Below are 10,200 nucleotides of genomic sequence, written 5' to 3'. Positions count from 1 at the left end.
GAATTTTCCCAAACTCACTCAAACTCAAACTCGAATCCTCTCCCTTTAAGATTTTACCTTATTTTTTTATCCAATCAAAAAGAGTCAGGGAACCAATGATGAAGAGAGTCTCAACTTTCTCGCAAACTCGAACTAAGATTCACTCATTTGACTTTAGTTTACTTCGCCTTTACCAGCCTAGCAAAGGCTCATCGACAAATATATAGTCAAATTAAATCAAATAAATCTTTTTGGTGACCTAGAAAATTAAATATAAATGGTGGCCTAGAAAAAAAAAACCAGAGAAAAAGAATTTGTTGAAGAAAAAAGTAAATTAATGCAAAGCAAATAAAAGAGTACATAAAACCCAAAGATACTGTTAGACTGGAACTGGAATTAAGAGACTGAAACTTAGACTAAAAAATTAAGACTCGGTATTTTAATAAATATTCGTATTTTATTTTTATATTTATTTTGAATAAATATAATACTAAAACATAAATCAATCTTATACACTTTATACTATACTTTATATTATCTAATACAAAAATTTAATTTAATCTGAGTCTTTCGTCCAAACACATATAATCAGAATAGCATGCACCACATATATCGGAGAAAGCAACATAGTGACATACACAATAACATCTTTAACCATTATAATCAACGAACTTCGTACTTTTTCGCTAAGTATAACTATTTATGATAACTATGAATAATCATCATCGTTTTTTTTTTAAAACACCATCATTTTAAAAATAAAATAAATTAAAATATAGAGGAATGCTAGAGAACCAGCAACAACTTTTGTGATTTGTAGCCATCAAATAGCCATCAATGATGGTTTTAATGGTGTGAGATTGGTATGAGATTTTATCCAATGGCTCATTTTTTTTTTTGCTAGTTACATGCTGGCCAGAATTTAACAAAATTGCTGACTCCTAGATTTTTCCTTAAAGATAAGTGGTGCTCTAATAGGCTACTACATGTCTTGGATGCAATTTATTTATTTCAGTTTTTTTTCTTTTTTATTTTCCATTTACCGAAGCTTTTTTCTTTTTTACATTTCCCAACGAATCATAGCTTCAGAATGGCAGCAGAATCTGATAAACCAATCAATGGAAATCAGGCTTCTCTGGAAAAGTGCAGCCAGACCTTTGGATGATAACGTTTGCTGCATAGCAACCAGCTCTTACACATTCTTCAATAGTCTTCTCTTGAACCAGTTGTGAAAGAAATCCTCCAACAAATGCGTCCCCTACAACACACACAAAATAAGGCACTATTATATAATCATATTAGTATATTTACAATTTTTCTCAAACATTTTCATGGACCAAACTGATATCTCGTTTGCAATTTTACCAAAATCTATACCTGGCATTGCCTCACTAATCTTAGAATCATAGATTTCCATTTTTGGTTGTCTGTATAACTATGATAAATTTATCACATGCATTTGAAAAGGGATCAAATATGAACATATGTTTGTGTATGCGTGGTGGAAGTGCGAGTAAGCGAGTTTTAGCTTGAGTAAATTTATAGACGTGTGCATATATGGTACGAAGTAAAGTTTATGAATGTAATTTGATATGCAACTAAGTTCTACATTTAGACTAGTACATGCGGCACAACAGTACCTGCTCCATTTGTGTCAACTAATTTCTCTTTCGGCAATAGAACCACCGGGAACTTTTTCACCTTCCCATCCTCAGCAACACAAACAGGATCTTTACCCTGTGTAATAACAGTTATCCTTTTGTGTGTTCCTGATGCCTTTGGCCACTGCGAAATCTTCAGTGCTATCTCCTCAATATCATCAGTCTAACAGAAGAGGAAAGCGTCAAAAGAGCAAACATGAAGCCTACAGGATCTGCTAAGCAATGCTTACCTCCCAGCCATGAACTTTGGAAAACGTTCTTGCTTCAGTCTCATTTCCAAAAACGAAGTCCATGTACCTGAATTCCATAATGGATGTGACTTTAAGAAAAGTATATAAACCAAAACTCTTCAAATTTAACAGTGAAGGATACTTACGGCAGAGCCTGCTCTTGTACATCCCTGAAGAACTCACATATAAATGGGGCTGAAAGGTTCATCGTGAAGATCTGAATATAGGAACTGAAAATACTATCATAAGATGCAATTAAAAAAGAACACTGAATTTCTAATATCACATTGTACCTTGTTATTTGCGGCAGCATGCTGAGCAACTAATTGGATGGATTCTGGGGATACTGTAAGGAAAAAGCCAGCAATATAGAAATACTCGGCCTTTTCAACTGTGCAAGGAAAGATTGCAGATAACAGCAGTCATCCAGCTGGAACTTAATCAGATATGAAGAAAGAGACAACGGTAAAAGAAAGCCTTGAGCCCTTAATGGGCCAAGACATGGTACCTAATGCCCAATTTTCTGGTTTCTTCAAGTGCTCAGACTTGTAGCAATTTGCTGCAGATAAGTTGGCAACAAGAGACCTATATTTAGATGCAATCAAATAGAGGGTTTCAAATAAAATGCAATCAAGCATATATCGAGCTGAAGATACAGACTTAGATTAAAACAAGCTTCAATTATTCGATAAAATAAAGTAAGTAACAAACAAAAATCACATCAAAAGCCTGATTATACCTCTCACCACCAACCACACAAACAGCACAAGTTCCAGTAGGTGTAGTTTCATGTTCATAGTAGTGAACCTGATGGATAAACAAATAAAATAATTTCAGAGCAAGGGACTGTAAGATCAAGTTTGTTGAAGCAGATAATACAGAATCAATATGACTATTTTTATACAATATTCAACGCACATTTACACCAGCAAGTTTCGAGTTCTTCTTCATCTCTTCCCCAAACTTATCCTTTCCTATGGAACCAATGTAACTTGTTGCACCTGGTACTTGAAGCATCCACTAGAAGAGGCCAACATAAATGGTAAATTACTTTGATTATGGCTTCTTCAGATTCAGAATACTACACAATAAAGTTGCTACATACCTGAGCAACCCTGATTGAGTTCTGAGTAGCACCTGCCAATATGAAAATTGAATATGAAGTGTCATTATGAAAAACTCACGGCAACCCTGACTAGTAAAGCAATTATCTGAATTCCACTATTTAAGATCTAGTTACTTTACCTCCAGCAATGTATTCCACATTATATTTCTCGGCCATCTCTTCATACCTAAGCTCATTACTCAACAAGAACATTAAATACTGCATTTCATGAAACTCCGATACACTCCGCAAAGAACACGGTCAAAAACCAAAATTATACTCCCTTCCCAACAAATGAATAATTAGAGTAAATCCCCAATCTCATTCCTAACAAAATGACAAAAAAAAAAAAAAACACAGCAGATAAAGCAGTTTCTTAGGAATCAAAAGTGACAAATTCATCCTTAATATTGCAGACCATCCATAGAAAAGTACAAGAAGACTAATATATCTTCCTTTTAATAGTGAGAAACAAACTCATCTTGTAAGAAAATGGCAACGAACAAATCTATTTGATAGAAAACAAACTTTTCACTTTCAAATCCCAAAGGACTACTTTGGCCTGTGGCTTTTTTTTTTCTTTTCTCCTTTTGGTTAGCAACAAGACTGGGGTTTACTTAAATAACCATTTAAAAATGAAAATTTTGCTGGTCCAATTTCCGCAAAATATTTGACTAAATGAAAACCCAGTTATGTGAAAGCGAGAAAAAGAGATATCTCACATAGGTTTGTGCTTGTCCTCAGCAAGAATCGCGTTATTCAACGTGATGTCATACCTGTCACCATAAATCACACGTCCATAATCATTCCATAAACCCAAAAATTATATTAATCCGAGATCTTTTTCAAATAAAAACAATTAAAAAATAAAATTCGGATGTTATTACTCTCTAAATTTCACAGCTATATATATTACATACGAAGGATCAGCGTTACAGAGAGCTAGGTAATAGGAAACGAAACGACGATGAGATTGTAATCACACCGAATGAAACGCGCGAATGTATGAAAAGAAAATGAAAACGGAGGGAAGAGTAAAGTGGCGTACTTTTGGAGGAAGTCGTGGTCGGCGACGGCGGAGATGTCAAGAAGAGGGTTCCCCATGCCCAAAAGAATACCTTCGGACGCCATTGATTAGTGTCTGATTCTGAATTTGGGTGCAAAAAGAAGGCATGCAGAGTGCGTAGGACTAGGAGTATTGTGTATTGACTATATATTATCTGACTGTGTCGCTTACCAATCAAATTGAGGGGCCCACCCATTGAATCTTCAAATGCGGCCGCAGTTCAAGTCTTCACTGGTCCCTGCTCTTTCACTCGGTAAGTCGGTAATAATCACTATTCACTAATTAGTAAGAACTAGGAATTATTAGCACACCACGTTTTTGCTGTCCCGGTAATAATCCTGTACATTTAGTTGGATTTACTTACGCACTTACTGAAGATTATTTTAGTAGAAATTTCTAAATTTCTTATTTTAATAAAAAAATAAGAAATATAGTAAAAATTTAAGTTTTACTTCTTATAAATTTTTCTGATCAATAACATTAGCATGTGTTTTAATAAACAGGATAAACCTGGTTTTTATTTTATTTTGGTTTGTATTTACTATTATTTTATCACTGGTTTACTTATGTATTTTCATTTTATTTTCATTAATGAAAATATAAAATGCTCTATGTTCATATCTGTAACACTTTACTACACAGAACTTTATACATAGGATGTAAAATAGAGATGATGAGGCGCTACAACCTTTAAAAAAATATATATTTATATAATATAGCAATAATATTTTTATTTAGGAGTATTTTAAAGAAAAGTTATTGAACGAAATACAAGTAGAACAACGCAACACTCACGATCGGATAAAAGTAGAAAGGTAGACAAGATTGAACGAAAATGATAATAAATGTATAAGATCAGAATTCCAAAATGCAATTAACAAGTTCTGGACTCGGCTTTCGAAGCAAAGACCGACCAGAGTATACATATACATATATATAAACCCAAAGTAACCTAAAACAGAAAATCGACAACCTGTTTCTCCGAGTCAACCTCTAAGAGGGACAAACATAAAATACAAGGTGGAGAATCTATATACATATATAAATATAAATATAAATAAAATACAACCCTGAGTCCCAAGAGTTCTTCGCTTCCTTAGAGTCTCTAAAATATACAGTGTGGTGCTTCTCAATCTGCATCTGAAAAACAACAACACATATGGAATGAGAACCAGAGGTTCTCAGCATGGTAGTGGTGTCCACATACATAATATATAAGGTTCCGAAAAAGCTAGAGGCAATCCTAAAACTCCGACACTCAAATTATAAAACTTAAAAATTTAAAAACGAAAGCCATAAGTAAGGTTGACACCAAGACGTCGCTTCGGTCACCAATCTTTGCGAGGTTAACAAGTCCACTATGGTGACATAGTTTAGATTCACCAATCTTGGCGAGGTTAGTAACCCTACTATGGTGAAAATAGCCATAAACCCATCTTGGTTGGCCAAGTCAAGGATGCACCTCATACTCTCAAAGAGCTTAGAGGAAAATAAGTACACAGCTTATTTCATATTAAAATAAACTTCAACTCTATTTCATAAATAAAAGGTACATGAGTTATTTATACTAGTGAGAGAAGGAAAAGCCTTCATAACTTAGACCATGTGGGACTAATACATAATACAAAACTCACTATCCTAAACAATATGAAACTTGTATTCCTTATTACAATTAACTAATATAATTAACCTACTAACTTTACTAACTCCCGCGTCAAGGGTGGTTCTCTAGGTTTCTTAGACTTAACGAAAACTCCATCCAATACCCTCCATCATCCGCCTTCCTCCAAATCCTCCAACTCCGGTGGAAATACATAGACAGCCAAATAGACAATGACAAACACAATTAGGGTACAAATAATGCAGGTAGCAAGTATAACAATTAGGCATACTAATTCACATAGGCACTCCCAATTAATGCACAACAAGCAAATCAAACATATGCATATGATGTATGCCTATCTTATGGCTGATGAGTCTCATCTGTCAGTTATAAAGCCCAACCTGACATGTCTGGTAGCTAACCCTGGACACACCAAACACAAAGAAAGTGGGACAACGTCACAACCCTTGCATCTTACCCGTGTACCCGAAGCAGGGGACAACTTCACCCTGCCTCTTACTCAGGCGGTGTTACAATTCTCGACCCAGAGTAAGCGCCGACAGAACACAACATTTACATCTTATCCAAAGCCTCGAACTCTCCCGGAGCAAATGGGTAACACCATTGCGTCTTACTAGGAGGCATATCACACTCAAATTCAAGTTCATTTTTATTCTTATTCCAATTCATTCATAATCATTCAATCACTAATTCATTTTCCATACATTCTCAACATCCTTACACTTCTTTAACATATACCCAGAGCGAGTGGTCATTGCCACCGTCTCTTACCCGGTCACCTCTATCTCATTCCATTCATTCAAATTCAATCACCATCATCCTTAATGTCATTATCCTCATCAACCCATTTCAATCTCAATTGAAATTCATTATTATCATCATTATAGTTACATTAGTTCAGTCAACACTTTGCAAGCTCGAAATTACCACCACACAATCATAATTCATTACTCCGCAACTTGCTTCACTCCCAAGTTATTATCCCTTCCTAGTTTCCCCTTATTACTAGGTATACCACTAAGGTCTAGGAGCTAAAAGAGTAAAAATTGTGGTTTAGAGGTTCAAAATTAGGTTCTAAAACATAAAATTCACTTTGCTGAAAACAGGGGTCCCGCGTACGCGTGGGTGCGTTTTTCCTTGCTTGTGTACACATGCACCCTGCTCGCGTACGCGAGATGCCAAACCCGAACGGGTCGGTCGCGTCGCGTGCGGTGTCGCATACGCAAGTTCAGCAGAATGAGTAAAAATACTAAGTGCAGCATAATTTCAGTTTTGCACACCGAAATTCCGACGCACATAATTTTCTCGTTTTAAAATATTTTTTATCTGTTCTTTAAACGTCATAAACTTCACGGACCCAATTTTCATATGAAATAAGTTTGAAAGAATTTGAGGGTCTGGAAACCGAGTTATGGCTCGCCAAAGTTTGGCCAAAAATAAGATTTTTCCAAAAAGTTCTTAAACCTCTATTTTCACCAAATCAAACTCAACACCAATATTCTATACATACAAACAGCACCACAACATACCATTTTCAGCACCACAATTCCCACATCCTACTACAATCAATCATACCATAATTTTGAATACATTTCATTCCAACATGTTCAATCATACCAACACAATAATTAACATTCATATATCCATATCCAATATTCTCATTTATCACCAACAAAATCATCATTCATCAATCTTCTCACCACATCAACTACTTTCATATCATAAAACCATTAAATCTATCATGCCTCATTAAATTCAATCATACATTGTCAACTAGACTACCAATCAAACTCCAACATTTTTAATTCAACTTATCCTAGGTCGTTTATCCTAAGTTTTCACAAAACATTATATATTAAATATGAGAAACCAAAATCATATCTTGGCCGATTTTCTGTTAATGCCGAAACACCTCAAGAGTCTACCGTTAACAATTATCCACAGCTCCAAAATTCACGCTAAAGCTCTCAACCTTGCCAATTTGCTTCTAATATCACCAAATTGTTTCCAAGTACACAATTCAATCTAAATTTCATACAACAACACTGGGATTACTTAGGGTTCACAAATTCAGTAATTTGACAAGGGTTAGGGTTGTCTCACCTTACCAATGTAAAATTGGCACAAGACCCAGCAAGTCCACGAAGCCAATTCGGTCCTAAACACCAAAATTACACAATTTCTCAACACTAAACCCAATTAATTTTCGAAAATAAGGGCTAAGCTACATGGAGTGAAAATGAGACTTACTGATGCACCACTATTTCGTGGTACATTTTGTACTTAATTGAGTGGATTTTATCCGCTAAACTCACACTTATTCATATAATTCGCATGTTTTACATTTTCCTTCCTAATTCTGTGCTATGGTTGAAAACATGCTTCTTTGGCCTTAAATTACTAATTTTAATTCTCTCTTATTACCATTCGATGCCTTGATATGCGTGTTAAGTGATTTCAGGGTTTATAGGGCAGGAATGGCTTAGAGGATGGAAAGGAAGCATGCAAAAGTGAAAGGCATACAAGAAATTGAAGGAATTGCTAAGTTGTCAACCCTGACCTCTTCGTACTAAATCGACCATAGCTTGAGCTACAGAGGTTCAAATGAGGCGGTTCCAGTTGTGTTGGAAAGCTAACACCCGGGGCTTCAAAATAATATAAAATTTATTATAGTTGCCTTGCTGTTAGGCGACACGTATGCGTGCATGACGTGCACGCATGGATAGTGCGACAGACAAGCAACGCGTATACGTGACGTACGCGTACGCGTGACATGCGCCACGTGCAGAAATTGCAGAAGATGCTGGGGGCAATTTTTGGGCTCTTTTTGGCCCAGTTTTAAGCCTAAAAAACACAAATTAGAGGCTGCAGAGTGGGGGAATCAATCATTCATTCATTCACACAACTTTCATTCACATAATTTTTTAGGTTTTAGATATAGTTTTCTAGAGAGAGATGCTCTCTCCTCTCTCTAGGTTTTAGGATTCTTATGTTTAGCTATTTTCGATTTTAGATTTCTACTTTACTTTAATTAAGTTTCTCTTCTACTCTTATTTGTTCTAGTCCTTTAGTTTATCTATATTCTCTTGTTGATTTGTTTATTTTCCCAATTTGGTTTATGAACTTTATGTTAGATTTGATTTTCTATTTAATGCATTTTGAGTTATTTCATATTTATGATTGCTTTCTTATATTTGTGTTATTGATGCTTGCAATTATTGGTTGCTTAGATTTATTATCTCTTATTAATTTCTATGTTTTTATGTTATGCCTTCCAAGTGTTTGATAAAATGCTTGGTTGGATTTTAGAGTAGATTTTTCTCCTTTTGGCTTTGGTTGAGTAATTGGAGATGCTTGAGTTATCAAACTCCTTTGTTGATTGATAATTGAGAAGTTGCTACTTGATTTGGATCCCTCTAAAGCTAGTCTTTTTCTAGGAGTTGACTAAGACTTGAGGAATCAAATTGATTCATCCACTTGACTTTCCTTCATAGTTAGAGGTTAACTAAGTGGGATCAATGGACAATTCTCATCACAATTGATAAGGATAGCTAGGATAGGACTTCTAATTCTCATACCTTGCCAAGAGCTTTCTTAATTATTAGTTTATTTTCTTATCATTTACTTTCCTTGTTCCTTATTTCAAAAACCCAAAATGATACAATCTCATAACCGATAATAACACACTTTCCTGCAATTCCTTGAGAGACAACCCGAGGTTTGAATACTTCGGTTGTTAATTTTATTTGGGTTTGTTACTTGCGACAAACAATTTATTTGTATGAAAGGATTATTGTTGGTTTAGAAACTATACTTACAACAGAAATTTATTGTGAAATTCTAAACCATCAAAAGTCTGTTCATCACTTACCTATGAAATTATTGGATGGGTCTTGTAAAGCTTGTCGCGGTGAACACATGGCCACAAACGGTGCGGTGATCAGAGTTTTGGATTGAAAGATAATTGAATTTTAAGTTGGACAAGGGTTAGGTTTTGTGGCTTCTCCCTTCTTCCCTGCTTCCAGCGTGATTTTTTGTGCTTAATGGGGAAGAAGTGGCTGGACAAGGTTATATATATTGGCCCTTGGGTCCAATACAGGCCCAGTTCGCCTGATTCGGCCCGTTCGATCCAATCTTGAGCTAAATTCTTTAAAATTAGTGTCAAAATTTATATTTTAATTCGTTCTACTTATTTAAGCTATGAAATTTAATTTCTTAATTTCTTTAAATAATAATTAATTTATTACTTAATTAATTACTAATTACATGGGTTTTACATCTTGTCCCCTAATAGAAATTTTCGTCCTCGAAAATTCTCTCTCTCAGATTTAACCAACCTCTTACCATTCATCTTGCCACTCTCCCAACATTAATTCAAACACTAATTCACATTCTCTAGTCTCAGGTACAAGATCATAAACTTAATCTAATTCAAGCCTAAGCTATACCCGTTTGACTCACTCTTAACTTAGTCTAGTTCTTTTTCAAATACTACAATTTTCCTTATCCTATATATGTGCCATTGACGTTGGAAT

General features: G+C 35.0%; 1 protein-coding gene across 2 annotated transcripts; it reads right to left on the bottom strand.

Annotated features, from left to right (window-relative positions):
- Nucleotides 868-4,178, bottom strand: LOC107648151 (adenosine kinase 2). Of its 2 annotated transcripts, none has more exons than XM_016352133.2 (12): nt 4,024-4,178; nt 3,698-3,751; nt 3,116-3,162; nt 2,976-3,007; nt 2,789-2,890; nt 2,610-2,677; nt 2,379-2,455; nt 2,164-2,261; nt 2,017-2,087; nt 1,871-1,937; nt 1,620-1,803; nt 868-1,237 (listed from the first exon to the last, which is right to left on the bottom strand). In XM_016352133.2, exons 1-12 carry the CDS (start codon nt 4,104-4,106, stop codon nt 1,095-1,097), a joined length of 1,026 nt encoding a protein of 341 aa, XP_016207619.1. In that variant the 5' UTR covers nt 4,107-4,178; the 3' UTR covers nt 868-1,094. The 2 variants fall into 2 exon arrangements, with proteins under 2 accessions (XP_016207619.1, XP_020960086.1); XM_021104427.1 differs by having other exon boundaries at nt 3,116-3,302; nt 4,024-4,042.

Source organism: Arachis ipaensis, chromosome B06, assembly GCF_000816755.2.
Source record: "Arachis ipaensis cultivar K30076 chromosome B06, Araip1.1, whole genome shotgun sequence".
Lineage (NCBI taxonomy): Eukaryota > Viridiplantae > Streptophyta > Magnoliopsida > Fabales > Fabaceae > Arachis > Arachis ipaensis.
The sequence above is the reverse complement of the archived record's forward strand: the minus strand, read 5'-3'. Positions and strand labels throughout refer to the sequence as shown.